General features: G+C 48.7%; 1 protein-coding gene across 6 annotated transcripts; it reads right to left on the reverse strand.

Annotated features, from left to right (window-relative positions):
* Window positions 1-733: 733 nt before the first annotated feature.
* Window positions 734-15,361, reverse strand: PPOX (protoporphyrinogen oxidase). Of its 6 annotated transcripts, none has more exons than XM_083591275.1 (14): window positions 15,281-15,349; window positions 14,796-14,841; window positions 13,259-13,352; window positions 11,340-11,474; window positions 9,136-9,251; window positions 8,887-9,019; window positions 7,552-7,696; window positions 7,243-7,433; window positions 5,537-5,597; window positions 5,304-5,422; window positions 4,407-4,520; window positions 3,757-3,906; window positions 2,328-2,370; window positions 734-1,412 (listed from the first exon to the last, which is right to left on the reverse strand). In XM_083591275.1, the coding sequence occupies exons 1-14, from the start codon at window positions 15,330-15,332 to the stop codon at window positions 1,276-1,278; spliced, it is 1,536 nt and encodes a 511-aa protein (XP_083447401.1). In that variant the 5' UTR covers window positions 15,333-15,349; the 3' UTR covers window positions 734-1,275. The 6 variants fall into 6 exon arrangements, with proteins under 6 accessions (XP_083447401.1, XP_083447400.1, XP_083447403.1 ...); XM_083591274.1 differs by having other exon boundaries at window positions 15,248-15,349; XM_083591277.1 differs by lacking the exon at window positions 14,796-14,841 and having other exon boundaries at window positions 15,248-15,361.
* Between the last annotated feature and the right edge of the window lie 1,412 nt (window positions 15,362-16,773).

The raw sequence follows: 16,773 nt of genomic DNA on the forward strand, positions 1-16,773 counted from the left end.
GAAGCTGCGACTGTTCAAAGTCACACCATATCGCTTTAAATGCAAGTCTGCATGTGGTCCTAGTTTACGTATTGAATTCCATATTCATTATGTTAGTCCATTCATTTCAATGCAAAGGAAGCACAAACCAGCCATGTGTCCTTTACAAAGCAGCAACAGCAGCCGATGCTGATCTTACTTCCTAGAATAATTTCTGTCGCAGTCCTCTAACTGGAAGTAAGCCCTGTTGCAAACATACACCTACTTCTGAGCAGGCACATGTATACCATTGCATTGCAAGTTAAACCCGCAACTTAACACACATTTAACTAGTGCACATTCAGCTTTATGCATATAGCAACAATTAAAAAATTAAAAGGGGGCAGGAGTCCAGGAAAAGTGACTTTGGCAATTGGCCCTCCAGCTGTTTGGGGACAACAATTCCCATCATCCCTGACCACTGGTCCTGTTAGCTAGGGATGATGGGAGTTGTAGTCCAAAAACAGTTGGAGGGCCACGTTTGGCCACCACTGAGAGATTTGGGCTTCAGGCCTGATCCCAAGAACGTAACTCCCGTGTAAGTTGCAGGCTTACTGCACAGTGAATTCTAGTAAATGCCTGATATTTATCTCCTGCACGGAGGGAGACCTACATAGATTTCACAACTGCCTGAATCAGGCCTGAGTCCTTAAGCTTTGCACTTTTATGTACCCAAATAATGGGAGCGAGAAATCAGCCCAGCCACTCCCAGCAGTAGGGCTGATAGATATATTTTTTTATTAGCAGACATCTATGAAATAGTTATATGAAGAACTGAAGGGTGGTGGGAAGGAAGCAGGCAGGGCCCACACAAACCCCACCATCCAACAGCAGAGCATCTCAGACACCTTCCCCATAATCTTCAGACAAAGCAGGGAACGCTTCCAAGCACCAGGGGAAACCTCAAATTGCAAGGGAGGGAGGAAAGCCAGGGGCTAGACACCCGCTTTTCCAATCGCAGCAACGCATGCTCCTAGTCCTCAGCGAGGCCTTCTCCAGACGGTGCTCAGCACAGAGTGTGTGGTGCTTGCGGACCAGATAGATATAAGCTCAGAGGAGCAAATCCATTCCAAGCTGAACCAATACAACCACCCCCTTCTGCGTTTCAATGCGAGAGGCCTGGATCTCGTGCCAAGAGATTCGTCAATCCCACTTCAAGGCAGTTCGCTGGCAGCCTTGGTTCTTATCCTGCTGAGAGGAGCACTTTGGGGCAGGAGTCCCACAAGCCGAGGAAAGACGAAGTCCCCTCTGCCTTTCTCAGGAGACATGGCCGAGAAGCTTGGCTGTGGCAGTGTGGGCACTGGAGATGCAGTCGTTGACCGAGACGCCCTCGTAGGAAGCCCCAACCAGGCTGAGAGGCAGATTTTGCTGCTCCAGGTAAGCCGCTGTGCTCTCTAAAGGACAGAGGAAAGGGTTAGCAAGGAACATATGTTGCTGCCTTCTTATACGGAGTCAGGCCACTGGTCCATCTAGCTCAGTACTGCCTGCACTGACTGGCAGCGGTTGTCCAGGGTTCCAGGGGGGAGCCTCTGCCAGCTGATTTCCTGCAGCCATCCCTTCCGCTGAGTTACCACCCTCCTGCATTCTGGTCCCCATCATTCAACTGTTCTGGGAGAAGTCAAGAGAGCCACACAAACAGACCAGAAAGCGAACAGTGTCGCAGCTCCCTCACTACAAGAAGGCTATACACAGCTTGACAGAAATATCCTTCTTATGGAAAAAGGCTCTAGCCTTTCAATTTGCAGCACCTGTGGCAAAAACGTGTGTGTCGTCAGAAGGATGCATCCTGGCCCAGACACCGCATGCACTGTGCTCCTTTGGTTTGGTCAGCTGTAGGTGGAGTTCAACATGGCAAGCAGAAAGTGCTGTGCTGCGACCCACCTGGGGGTCCTGACCCCCTGGCTGAAGACCTGTGCTCCTATATACAATATACATAGAAATGTAAGGTGTTGCTGCGCTGGGCTGTTTGTGTGTCTGCTCTCTCTCTCAGGGTGGAACTACGCACAGGGGGAAAACGCTATAAATAAGTCAGAAATTAAATCGTTATAACGAAAGAAAGAAAAAACACTATGCAAAAATCACTTATACTTTTTTTTGCTCTCTGGTGCCATCCGGTGTTGCATTTTTATAATGAATTCAAAACATTATTTTTTGATTATTGTAGCTGAGGCCTAACTCTCTTTCTCGCTTTCTCTCTATCACACACACACACACACACACACACACACACACACACACATATTGGAAGGCTGCATAACATGAAAATAGCTGAATTAAATTGTCTTGATAGTTAAAAAAGAAAGACCTACCTATGTGTTTCCAGTGGCCGAGTGTATACTGAGGAATGCAGGCCTGCAGAGACAGGAAGGGGCAAAGGGGTTTGCAGGTGGTCTTGAACAACTCAAAATGTTTTCAAACAAATTGGAGTTATATATAAAAAAGAGATCCTGTACCCCTTTCTCTTCCCCTCCCCGACTCTTTTTCTCTCTGCCACCCAATGCAGAGTCCTCTCCTCTGCTTCTTCCACACACAAGACACAGAAATTGAGGCTTGGATAGCAAAGAGCTGAGTTCAAATCCCCACAGCCTCCTCATGCCACCAATTGTCCATCTGTACCATGGGAACAACCAGCACAGTGGCTGTGTCATCACGAAAGCAACATACACGGGGGATCAAAGCACCCTGGGTCTTAACCTCCGCCCAAATTCTGCATTTTTAAAGCTCTCCATTTATGTCTTGCTGTACACCATCTTGGAAATCCTCACGACGGCCCTGTAAGGGAGGTGGCGCACTACCCTCCCCAAATTGCAGAAGCAAAGGAGCAGCTGAAAGAACAGCAGCTTTGTCTAAGGCTGCCCAGCCCATTGACCACCAGAAAAGTGAGTGTAACCTTATTGTTGGCTTTCATTATATAAAAAAAGTTTTAAATAGTTGTTTTTAACTTTTTTTAAAACACACACACACACACACACACTGATAATTTCATTTTCATTCTGTTTGTCAACCACTTTGAGGATTTCTTCTTTGCAAGCGGGGCTTGTAAGACAGAGCTATTCCGCCTGACCTTTAATTTGAATTCAGCCTGATCTTTCATTTCCCTTCTCTTCCCCTCCTCTTTTATGAAGATCACCCGCTGTGTGACCCCACAGCTAATTCTCCCCTGGCCTCTTCGCTGGCCCAAGCAGGACCAATTCAGCCAGCTAACCCTGGGGATTAACAAATTGATTTTTTATTTTTGAATTTTATTGTTATTCATGTTTTTATACTGTAGTTTATGCTGCTTTTATAATTAAGTGTTTTAAAGTGTTTTAAATTTGTTGTTAGCCTCCCTGAACCCAGTTTTTGAACTGGGAAGAGCGGGGTATAAATAAAATTTATTTTTATTATTTATTATACATTTTGTGAAATAAAGGAAATCAACATCATCAAAATAAATCAGTTCACTTTTCTCAGCTGGTTAGAGCATGGTGCTGAAAATGTCAAGGTTGCAGGTTTGATGCCTGCATGGGACAGCTGCATATTCCTGCATTGCAGGGGGTTGGACTAGATGATCCTCAGGGTCCCCTTCCAATTCTGTGATTCTGTGATTCTTGAACTTAATGGGAGCTGTGCATCCAGCTGGAACACAGAAGGAGGTTTGTGGAATTAAGACTGACACTCTTCCTCCCCCATCTCTCTCTCTCTCTCTCTCTCTCTCTCTCTCTCTCTCTCTCTCTCTCTCAGCTCCAGGGTCTGTACCTTCTGCACCTTGACGATGCTGCGGGAGGGCTCAGCTGAGACCCCCAGGTGCTCCTTAACAGCTGCCTTGGCACGGCTCAGCAGCACAGCGTGGGGGACGGTGTCCGGATCTCCGAGCCCCGATGTAAACCACGCACCGCCCAGCATCACCTGGGCAAAAGGAGCGGAACGTTAAAGTTTGTTTCCCAGCCTGAAAGCTGCACGGCCTTCTGGGACCCGCGGCTCGTGGGCACAGCACCCATTTTGAACAACAACTCCCAGCCCATCTGAGGCTCATGGAAGCCGGAGTGTCCAAAAGGGCTGAGGGAAGCTGGGCAGTGGTTTAGTGGCCAGGGTGGGTCAATTTCTGCAGGACAGTTCCCACTTCCAGCATCCTGGAGCTCCCCCCGGTGAGCACAATTACAGGGGCAACACGGAGCCTAAGGAGGAGGAAGCTGGCAAGCAGTGCCACCCCCTGGACTGCTTGTAAGACAGCCAGGAAATAGGGGCTGGCTCAGAGCCAGATGAGGTTAGTGGGGCAGTGCCCCATCTGCCCTAATGGAGGAGCCTCTAAGGGCACCAGGTTGACGAAGCCTGCATTAAGCCATATTTAGAACATGATCCTATAGTGGGGGTGGGAGGTTAGCCCCTCGCCTCCCACCAGCTCTTACTGTCAGGCGCATGCAAGGACCGCTGGATCCATCCTGCCCGGGGAAGGCGACAGAATCATAGACGATGCCCAGCAACGAGCTGTCCTCGAAGGAGGGTACCAAGTGCCCAAATCCCTGGAAGAAAGAGATTGGCAGAAAATACACACAATCACACAAAGCGTAGGTTTCTTTATTTCTACTTCAACTCTGCCCTAAAGGTTCTGGGAATGCAAACGAAACCCATTCAAACAAAAACACACAGTATTTAAACCTATTCCTAATGGTTGGGGCCACTCTGAAGAAGGCCCTGCCTGGGGTTCCCAGCCAATCTCATAGATCAAGGGGCAGGTGGGCACATGGGTGGCCACACCCCCTTGAGAAAATAGGGGGAGGGCTGATCACGGCCTTTTGCAAGGACATGCAAGGACCACTGACTCCAGCTGAAGTTAACATTACAAAAATGTGCACTCCAGATCTCTCAAAATTTAAGCCTTAAGCCCCAGTCCTTGTCACATCACTCCATTTCTCTGTGGACATATAGAAATCTTTCCCGTGACAATGCCCTGGCAACTTAACCCGCTTAATTTCTAGCTGGCAAGGTCTCCCCACCCCCTCCTCCAACCGCTACATCTTCCTGTGGGCATGTGGAGATTTTTGCCACATTTCCCCCTTTTCTTTGGTTTCAAAGCTGTTGCGCTCTGTGATAGGTAGAAATTCACCTGGTAAAGCTTCCCAGTTCCCAAGTAATAGATCTCACTATGGGCATGTACGGATTTTCTCCTGTGTGACACAACAGGGGGGAAAACTCTAAGAGAAACGAGAGACATTATTCTTGCCTGCATTGCCCCTTAACGCTCCTTGCAATGGGAACCAGCAAGCTTCGCGTTTTGAGCAGGGGGCATCGAAAAAGCCCCTTACCGTGACGGGGAGATGCACGTCTCTATACTGTAGGTTCACCACCCCCACAGAAACAGCCCGGATGGCCAGCAGCTCTCGGGCAAGCGGTTCGGCCCAGCTGGGGAGCGACTCAGCAAGCGCTGGAGAGAGAGAAGAGGCAGGCTGGGTCTATTCAAGGTTGCCTAGGATGAAATGTGGTCCTTAGGCAAAAAAAGCTTTCACAGTCCCTGTTCCAGGACAGAGGATTCTCCTACCTTTGGCGGGCAAAGCACTGATGATGTGATCTGCTTCCACAACGCCGTCCTCAAGCGCTATCTAAGGGAGAAATGCAGTGCCAGCATCAAACAACGCTGCGCCAAGTGCAGTGATTTACCAAATGGTGCTACACTCAATATGCCAGCAAGTTTGGAAAACTCAGCAGTGGCCAGAGGACTGGAGAAGATCAGTCTACATCCCAACCCCAAAGAAGGGCAGCGCCAAAGAATGCTCCGACTACCGCACAATTGCACTCATTTCACACGCTAGCAAGGTTATGCTTAAAATTCTACAAGGCAGGCTTAAGCAGTATGTGGACCGAGAACTCCCAGAAGTGCAAGCTGGATTTTGAAGGGGCAGAGGAACCAGAGACCAAATTGCAAACATGTGCTGGATTATGGAGAAAGCTAGAAAGTTCCAGAAAGACATCTACTTCTTCATTGACTATGCAAAAGCCTTTGACTGTCGACCACAGCAAACTATGGCAAGTTCTTAAAGAAATGGGAGTGAAGAGTCGGACATGACTAAACGACTAAACAACAACAGCCAGGGCCCTCTGGCTGAAGTCCAGCCCTCCTACCACCACCACAAATGACCACTCAGAAAACTCTGGGTGATGTCCCCAAGATTAGCCTTGGCACCTAGCCCAGTGCTGGTTATTGCAGTACCAACATGTTGGACTAGGACCTGGGAGATCGGGGTTCGAATCCCCGCTCAGTCACAAAGATCACTGGATGACCTTTGGCCAACCATTCTCTCTCAGCCTGACCTACCTCACAGGGTTATTGTGAGGTTAAAATGGAGAAGGTGAGGGCCATGCATGCCCCCCCCCGTGAGCTCCTTGGTGGAAGTGGCAAGATAAAATGCAATAATAAAATAGTAGGTCTACTCTTGAGTATGCTTCAGTTGGATACAACTCAATTTATAGTCGGAGGCAGCCGGCTAAGGCCTACACATGGTTACAGGTGCTTCCGCAAGGAGATGGCGGCTTGTTTATTCATATCACTTTGATTTATTATCGTTCATCATCCCACTTCAGTCCCACCTTTTTCCCAAGACTCTCAAAGTGGAGCATGCTGGATCTCGCCCTCCTCACAACAACCCTATGAGGCAGGTTATATTATTATTATTATTATTATTATTATTATTATTATTATTATTATTATTATTATTATATTTATTTATTTATACCCCGCCCATCTGGCTGGGTTTCCCCAGCCACTCTGGGCAGCTTCCAACAAAATATGAAAATACAATAGTCTATTAAATATTAAAAGCTTCCCTAAACAGGGCTGCCTTCAGATGTCTTCTAAAAGTCAGATAGTTGTTTATTTCCTTGACATCTGATGGGCGGGTGCCACTACCGAGAAGGCCCTCTGCCTGCTTCCCTGTAACTTGGCTTCTCGCAGCGAGGAAACCACCAGAAGGCCCTCGGAGCTGGACCTCAGTGTCCAGGCAGGTTAAGCTGAGAGATAGTGATTGGGTCCAGGGTCGCCCACAGTGAGCTTCATGACTGAGAAAGGGATTTGAACCCACATCTCCCAGGTCTTTGAGCCCAACACTTTAACCACGTGACTTGAACAGGCCTCTGCGGAAATATCGCAAAAGGAGTGGGGCAAAATTCCTCCAGAGCAGCTGAAGGGCGATTCCTAGAGAGGAAGCCACCTTACGCTCCTTTCTCACTCCCCAATGGCCCTATTCTTACCTTCCAGGAGCCGGATGCCGCCCTCTCCAGCCGCTTCACAGGGGCGCCACAGTGAATCTCCACCCCACGCCGCTTCACGAAGCCCTCCAAGGCTTCAGGGAGAGTCTGCATGCCACCACGCAGCGACCACTGGCTCCATCGCTCCTCCCGGGCTCTGCGGATCAGAGGAGAATCCACAGGGGGGCCTTTCCCTAAAAGATAAGGAAGTTTGATATCAGAAACTACTCTATGTGTCCTTTCCTTCTGAAATTACAAAACATGCAATCCAAAAGCCTCCTTCTTTTTCTCCGGCTTCCCTTGGCACCTCACCTCCGCCAAGGGCCATGCCCAAGATGACAGAACGGTGGCTCCGTTCGGCCTGGAACAGCGCCGGGAAGCAGGAACGCACGCTGAGGGTCCGGCAGTCTCCGGCAAACACCCCCCGGCAGAGGCTGTCAATGACGATGTCAGCCAGCTGTGGAGATCAAGGACGCAGCACTCAAGGCAAGAAATCAGCAAGCTGCCCTGATGTTGGGTGAGGCGCTTTTTAAAATCAAGAGTGGAGAATTTCAGGCCCTGGGGCCAAATGTGGCCCCTTAAGCCTTCCTATCTGGCCCTTTGGAATCTCCCGCAGGCCACATCCCTCTCGCTGGTCCTTGGGTGTTTTCGCCTGGCTGAAATGTGTCTTTGAATTTGGATCAGGCCTATTACTTGCCTGGATGGAGGATAATAAATAATAATAATAGGGACGTGGGTGGTGCTGTGGGTTAAACCACAGAGCCTAGGACTTGCCAATCAGAATGTCGGCGGTTCGAATCCCCGCAACAGGGTAAGCTCCCGTTGCTCGGTCCCTGATCCTGCCAACCTAGCAGTTCGAAAGCATGTCAAAGTGCAAGTAGATAAATAGGTACCAATCCGGCGGGAAGGTAAACGGCATTTCCGTGCACTGCTCTGGTTCGCTAGAAGCGGCTTAGTCATGCTGGCCACATGACCCGGAAGCTGTACGCCGGCTCCCTCGGCCAATAAAGTGTGATGAGCGCCACAACCCCAGAGTCGGTCACGACTGGACCTAATGGTCAGGGGCCCCTTTACCTTAATAATAATAATACCCCACCCATTGGGGCAGCTTCCAACACAAATAAAAACATAATGAAACAGCAAACATTAAAAACTGATACAGGATGGAGAGGGGCAAATGAGTGTTATGTACAAACTAGTTCTCTGTGCAATGGTAAAATTCACATTCACTGCTCTGCTCACTTTTGCCTCTGACTCATGTGGCTTCTGGAAGGTTCTCCTGAAGCAAATGTGGCCTTTCGCCTGAAGGGCGGTGGGAGACGGGAGACAGAAGTACCCTGCCCTTGTTTTAAGCAGACAGTAGCCCTGTTCTTTTACAGACAGGATATCTTTGAGAACATCTTACCCTGACCCTGACGGGAGGCTTTGTGTGAGAGAAACAGGCAGGGCAGGGAGAGCAGTGGGACCCACCCTTCTCTCAGGCCCTGTGTGGAGCTGATAAGACAGACGGCCCCCGCCCCACCCTTGGTACGCTTCTCCTTTCCCCCCTGCTCTGTGCCAGCCAAAACAAAACGCCCCTCCGTAAGAAAACCTTCCTGGCTCACTCCCCCAAATGAGCGTTGCCACATTTCCCCTCTGGGCACGTACCTCCTGGCCAAAGCGACGCCTCACAAAGGCATGGATGGTCTCGTCCGTTTCGGAGCCGCGGGGGGACAGGAGCTCTTTCAGGCCACTCCAGACCAGAGGGCGGGAGAAAGGAGGAACAGTCCTCACGACGCCACTGGAAATCGCCACCCACAAAACACAGCGGACAAAGTATCACCTTCCGGGCTCAGATAGGAAGGACGGGTTGATCTCAGGGCTCCTGAGAGCCTCCCCAGGGTTTCTGGAAAGTACCTGATACTTGAAGGGAGTTTATGGAGGGCTCCACGGACATAGAGGAAGCGGTTCTTGGCTGCTGGGTGGTCCCCGGGGACAGGAAGGACATCTGCGTCAAGACCAAGTTCAGAGACCTAGAAAGGATTTGCAACCCTCTTAACCCCAAGACGAAATTAATTCATTCCGCAAGTTTTTTCTTCTTGCGAGTTTTTCGTCTTGCGAAGCACGGTTTCCCATAGGAATGCATTGAAAATCAATTAATGCGTTCCTATGGAGACCGCTTGCCAGGCTGGCGGTGCGGAGAAGGGCTTTTCTCCCCACCGCAAGCCTTCAGGACAGGTCCGGGAACAGAGGGGAAGGTGCGCAGCGCTTCTCCTCTGTTCCCGGGGCTTGCGGTGGGAGGAGGGTTTTTCCTCCCCACCGCCAACATTCAGAACAGCATTCTGAATATTGGCGGTGGGAAGGAAAACCCTCCTCCCACCGCAAGTCTTCAGGACAGCCATCTGAAGGCTGGCGGTGGGGCGGAGAGACCTCCTCCCGCCGCCAGCCTTCGGAAGGCTGGCGGCGGGAGGAGGTCTCTCCGCCCCACCGCCAGCCTTCGGAGGAGCCTTCCGAAGGCTGGCGCAGGGAGGAGGTCTCTCCGCCCCACCGCCAGCCTTCGGAGGAGCCTTCGGAAGGCTGGCGGCGGGAGGAGGTCTCTCCGCCCCACCGCCAGCCTTCGGAGGAGCCTTCGGAAGGCTGGCGGCGGGAGGAGGTCTCTCCGCCCCACCGCCAGCCTTCGGAGGAGGTCCGAGGACAGTGGGGAAGACGCGTTGCGCTTCCCCGCTGTCCTGGAGATTTCCCTATGGGCTTTCGTCTTGCGAAGGAAGCCCATAGCGAAATTCGTTTTGCGAAGCGCCTCCAAAACGGAAAAACCCTTTCGTCTAGCGGGTTTTTCGTCTTGCGAGGCGTTCATCTTGCGGGGCACCACTGTAACCCTTTCTGGTACTTCCGGGTTGCCACGGGACGCAACCTGAAAAAACGTATCATGAAGCAAACGTTACATGAGGTATGACTGTATTATAGTGGTACCTCGGGTTACAGACGCTTCAGGTTATAGACTCCGCTAACCCAGAAATAGTACCTTGGGTTAAGAACTTTACCTCAGGATGAGAACAGAAATCGCGTGGCAGCAGCGGGAGGCCCCATTGGCTAAAGTGGTACCTCAGGTTAAGAACGGTTTCAGGTTAAGAACGAACCTCCAGAACGAATTGAGTTCTTAACCCGAGGTACCACTGTATAGCAAACATGATTGCTTATGGGGGCTGTTTCGCTCCCCTAACAATGTGGATCTGAAATGATTTGCAGTCTGTGGGGCTTAGAAAGCCGATGCAGAACTTTCTAAAGATGAAACGACCTGTGACCATTTGTAAACGATGATGCATGGATCAATCAGAGCAGCCAGTGCCACCCAGATCAGGAGCTGCTTTTGGGGAAGTGTCATGGCTGAGTAGGAGAGCATCCTCTCCCAGGTTCAAACCCCGGTGGCCTCGCAATTCCCACCATGCTTGCTGGGGCTGATGGGAACTGTAGTTCAGCAACATCTGGAAAGCCAAAGTGTTCTGGCTCCTGACCTACGGCTTGAAGCAAAACAATTCTGTTTTGAGAATTGGCAAGCAGGTCCTTCTCTTGCCAATTCTCAAAACGGAAGAGAATTCAAGAGAAGGATTAAGAGGAGATTAAAGGAGAATGAAGTGGCTGCACAGGGAAGTAATGGACATATGTTTGCAACAGGAGTGGGAAACCTGATTTTTTTTTTAAAAAAAGAGCAATTGTATTAAATTAAAGTAATTCTGACTGATTTGTAATAATTAGGAAAACCAGTAATAAGAGAGAATGGGCAAGCAGGTGATTTCAGAAGCAGTCCACTAGGTTTAAGTATCATCTGTCTCTGGGTCAAGGGGCCATGTTTCCAGTGACAGGCTAGCACAGCTGGGAGGATCTTGCCAGGGATATATTATAGAATTGTGGAGTTGAAGGGGACCCCAAGGGTCATCTACTCCAACCCCCTGCAATGCAGGAATCTTTTGCCCAACGTGGAGCTTGAACCCATAGCCCTGAAATTAAGAGTCTCATGCTCTACCAACTGAGCTATCAAGGGCCTCGATTTATCAATTTATTTGATTTCATACAACGGATATACTGCTTGATTGTAAAGGGCTTCTGATTTACAAAATACGTACCATAAGGAGGGTGTTCCTTCCCACTGCCCCAGCAGGGCGGATCCCCCTGGGCCCATGTTCAAAAACTGCCCCATCTTCTGTACGTGTGGAATGGATCCATCCTCCGAGACGGCTGCTGCTTTCTAAAAGGATTACCTGTACAGAGAAAGGGTGGGGTGGGTGTCAGTGTTTAAAAAAAACTCAGATATATAAGCTAATTGCCAAATGGCACCTTAAATCTAGGCTACGGTCACAACGATTATTTTTACAATCTAATTTAATTATTATCATTATTGTTGTTGTTTCTGCACTGGAAAGCAATTCTCTCACCAATTTTGCTGCTGCGCAGGTGGTATGGCAGCAGAAATTTTTTTTGCGTGCCAGACAGAAGATGGAGAGGGCAAGAAAAATTGATGGATTATGCAGAACTGGCAAAACTGACATACAAGCTACGGGACAAGGATAACTGTGACTTTAAAGAAGAATGGGAACCCTTTACAAAGTATTTGAAGACACAACAAAGCGAACTGGACTCCTTGGCTGGTTTTGAATAAACATTCACAAACTTTTTATGGATAATAATCAGCTAAATAGTTTGAGGATCTGTACAACTGTGTAACATGCAGAAAACAGAATTTTTAGAGAAGGGGGAGGGAGGGGGAGGGAGGAAAATGGGGGGGGAATAAGGATGGTATGTTTCTGGATAATATGTTTTGTTTTAATTTTGAATAAAAAGTTATTTAAAAAGAAAAGAAAAAAGATGGAGATGTCAGGTGCCAGGTTGGCAATGGGACATCTCCATTTGGTCGCAAGTGGACTGTTCGCAGTTGCAAAATGCGCTTGGGGAATTTTGAACACTAGTGTGCGCATGAGAATGTGACCAAATAGTATCAAATGGGACCCGTGTTTATCAGGATGCTGGGCTGATTATTATCAGAACCATCTTCCTTGTTTCCTATGGGCCAGATCCAACGAATGGGTTCTGTTATAGAAACCCATACAAGAGCTTCAACAACAACAACAACTTTATTATTTGTACCCTGCCCATCTGACTGGGTTGCCTCAGCCACCCTGGGCAGCTTACAGCATATACCAAAACGTAATAAAACGTTAACTATTCAAAACCTCCTGATGCAGGGCTGCCTTCAGATGTCTTCTAAAAGTCACACATCTGACAGGAGGGTGTTCCACAGGGCAGGTGCCACTACCGAGAAGGCCCGCTGCCTGCTTCCCTTCACTTCTCACAGTGAGGGAACTGGTGGAAGTCCCTCGGAGATGGACCTCAGTGTCCGGGCTGGACGATGGGAGTGGAGACGCTCCTTCAGATATACAGCGCTGAGGCTGTTTAGGGCTTTTAAGTTCCATGCCAACACTTTGAATTGTGCTTGGAAACGTACAATGGGGCCTTTCTTTTCCCCGCTCTGCTCCCCTTGAATCCCCCACATTAGGTGTTGAGAGAAACTCCAGAACAGCACCCAGGAAGAGGAGAGTTTGTTAAGGGGACAGTCATACCTCGGGTTACAGACGCTTCAGGTTGCGTTTTTTCAGGTTATGGAAGTACCGGAACGGGTTACTTCCAGGTTTCGAGGGTTGCGCATGCACAGAAGCGCCGAATCACATCCCACACGGATCACACTTGCAACCCAAGCGTCCACTGTACTGAGAACTATTGGCACATCTCCAATTCCCCTCACAGAGCTGCAGTTGTGAGTTTAATGCTCAGCCCTTCTTCCCAGGGAACTGTAGCTCCGTGAGGGGAACAAGAGTCTCCTAACAACTCTCAGCACTCTTAACAAATGGCAGCTCCCAGAATCCTTTGGGGGGAAGCCATGCCCTTGGTCACCCGCACACACAAAATGGCCAACTTAAGCGGCAAATGCAGTGCTGTTTCCCTTGCCCTCCAGAGAGCAACAGTACCTCACAGACAGTCCCACACTCACCTTGGGTGCCTGGGGGCTTCTGGCGAGGTAGTAGCAGGTTGCCAGGCCGCTCACCCCCCCACCAAGGACAGCCACGGTCCTCTGCATTGGGATTCTAGAGAGAGTCGGGCAAAGGATCCGATTACGTACAGGGGGTCACCCACAACACCATGCCCCCCAAATTATTATTGTTACATTTATTATTCCACAACATTCATATGCTGCTTGGCTGCAATGAAAACCTCAAAGCGGTTTACATCTCTTCCTCCAAGGAGCTCCCAGTGGCATTCATACTGACAGCCGTCTTCAGTTCTCACAACAACCCTGTGAGGTTGGCTGAGCCGAGAGATAACAAATGGGCTGAAGGTATCCATGCCACCTCCAACACCATACATTTAAAGCACTTGGTTTCCTCCAAGAGAATCCCAGGAAGTGTAATTTACCCGCCACAGAGCTATAATTCCCAGCATCCTTAACAAACTACAGTTCCCAGGATTCTTTAAAGGCAAGGCATGGATGTGACCCCAGTCAAACTGAGAGGGGAATGTGTACACTTTGAGCGGTGGGAAGCGTGTGTGTGTGTGTAATAAATAAATTAGATTTATTTAATATAAATATAATAAATTATATAATAATAAAAATTAATATAAATATCTGGGTTAACATGATAATTTAGAACACTTATGTGTTTTTAGCTAATTGCTGGTTTTTATTTTTAGGTGTGTTTTTTTAAAAACTAATAAACTTTTTGTAAACGCTTTGAGGTTTTCTACAACTAAGTGGTATATAAATGTTATGAAATCAAGAAATTAACCTCACCATGTGCACTTTAATCATAGAGAGGAAATGTTCCACTCTGAAATTGTCGTCCCCGCAAAATACCTCCCCAGCCCCATATATTTACTTGCAACTGAAAGTTTCCCACCCCCAGATGAGTCTCTGCTGCCACTCCTGGTTGTTATTATTAACACACATGAGAATACATTTTTCAGCCCACACAATGCAGTCTGGGAGCCTTCATGAATGCGGCTTGTAAACCAATTGTTGCACAACCTGAGGTGCTCAGCAAAGTAGCCAACACTTAATGGGGTTGTGACTACACAATATATTTAAAGTACCCACCCAAAGAATCCTGGGAAATTTAGTATGCCTTCTCACAGAACTACAATTCTCAACGCCATTATCAAACTACAGTTCCCATGATTTCTTTGGCGGGGGGTGGGGGTGGGAATGTGCTTTGAATGGATGGTTTGCATGCAGTCTATATTAAGTGAGTTCAATTCCCCTGTCTGGTCACCCCACTAACCAGCCCCTTCAGGGAAGATTGCTCTCTTCCCTCCCCCCATTCACTTTACTACCTTATTTGCACCCAGCCAACCTCACCCACTCCGTGCCCCCTGTAAAGACCAGGGATTATTTGTGATCACAATGAAAGCCTTCGGTGGCATAGTGGTAAAAGTGTTGGACTATGATCTGGGAGGCCAGGGTTCAAATCCCCCCTCTGCCACAAAATTCACTGTGGGTGACTCCCTCCAGTCACCAGCTGTCTCTGCCTTACCTCGCAGGGTTGTTGCGAGGATAACATGGACACCACACTTCAGCTCCTTGGAGGATATAAATGCAGTAATTGATGAGTAAACTATATCACAAATACTGTTCCCAACTGCCCCAGAACCTCACCAGCAAATATGCCTTCCAACCCGTCATTTGATGACATTTCTCTTCCTGTCTGTAACGTGCACCCCCCTGATATCCTATCCTTGGAACAATTTCCTCAATTTACCCTCCTGTTACCCCCCAATCGGTTCTACAACGCACCCCTTAACCCTGTATCCAGGCCTCCTTTAGTTGCCACCGATATAATTTCGCTCTTCTCTCTACCATGATACACACACACTCCAGACCGACCCACCTCGAATTACAGCGACTGACTCCTCCTACACCAATATGTCCTCTACTCCACTCTCTGGCTGCGTTCACACGAACACAAAACACACGTGTACCACCCACCCCTAGTCCTCGGGCGACGTCCGGTCCCCTTACTCTGATGGCTGCACGTTGCACCCACTTCCCAATTTCTTTCTCTCCTTCTCATCCCCCGCAGCTGAGCTCAGGGCTCCTCCCCTCCGCCCAGGATTGGCTAATAGGGACAATGACGTAAGGGTTCGGGCGACTCGCTCGGCTGCAAGGGCAGGGGAGGCGGGGCGAGTGGAACGTTGAGCATTCTGTAGCGATTCCTATTTACGCGCACCTTCTGGTGGGCGGGGCCTGGTGGGCTTTTATAAGTGATTGATAGACATCAGAATTTAAAAAACTGAGATCTACCCGTTCACAGAGGTCCGTACATATAGTTAAAGCTATGCTTTTCCCAGTGGCGATATATGGAAGTGAGAGCTGGATCATAAAGAAGGCTGATTGCCGAAGAATTGATGCTTTTGAATTATGGTGCTGGAGGAGACCCTTGAGCAGGGGTAGGCAACCTAAGATCCGTGGGCCGGATACGGCTCAATCACCTTCTCAATCCGGTCCACGGATGGTCCAGGAATCAGCATGTTTTTACATGAGTAGAATGTGTCCTTTTATTTAAAATGCATCTCTGGGTTATTTGTGGAGCACAGGAATTTGTTCATTCCCCCCCCAAAAAATATAGTCCGGCCCACCACATGGTCTGAGGGACAGTGGACCGGACCACGGCTGAAAAAAGTTGCTGACCCCTGCTCTTGAGTGTCCCATGGACTGCAAGAAGATCAAACCTCTCCATTCTGAAGGAAATCAGCCCTGAGTGCTGACTGGAAGGACAGATCCTGAAGCTGAGGCTCCAGTACTTTGGCCACCTCATGAGAAGAGAAGACTCCCTGGAAAAGACCCTGATGTTGGGAAAGATGGAGGGCACAAGGAGAAGGGGACGACAGAGGATGAGATGGTTGGACAGTGTTCTCAAAGCTACAAACATGAGTCTGACCAAACTGCTGGAGGCAGTGGATGACAGGAGTGCCTGGTGTGCTCTGGTCCAGGGGGTCACGAAGAGTTGGACATGACTAAACGACTAAACAACGACAACAACATAAGTGATTGATGGACATCGGAATTTAAAATGCTCAGAGCTACCCATCTCTGTGCGACTCAAGAGGAGGTATCAAGGTCAAGGATCCACGAGGTGGCATTAAGCAAAACACACTCAGCCTCAGTGTTCCCCATCTGCAATATGGGTACAACAGCAGCCTACTTTACAAAGTTGTTGTAAGGACAGCAGCTAGATAATGCATGGGAAGTGGCTTTGAGTATGGCACATTGAGGTTTAAATCTCCCAGGGTTGTAGCTAACTAATTGTACTAAGAGTAAACCCACTGAAATGAATTCATCTTTGGGTTTCCCTGGGCAAAGCAACTAACAAAGTTACTTATTATTAATAATAATCTACTGTCCATCAACTAGCATTGACTATCATGTCTTTTTCATGGTGTGGAAAAGCCATAATTCACTGTTACAAAATATAACAAAATTTAAAGAATAAAAAACAAGTTAACAAAAACAGC

Source organism: Podarcis filfolensis (assembly GCF_964270895.1).
Source record: "Podarcis filfolensis genome assembly, chromosome: 16".
NCBI lineage: Eukaryota > Metazoa > Chordata > Lepidosauria > Squamata > Lacertidae > Podarcis > Podarcis filfolensis.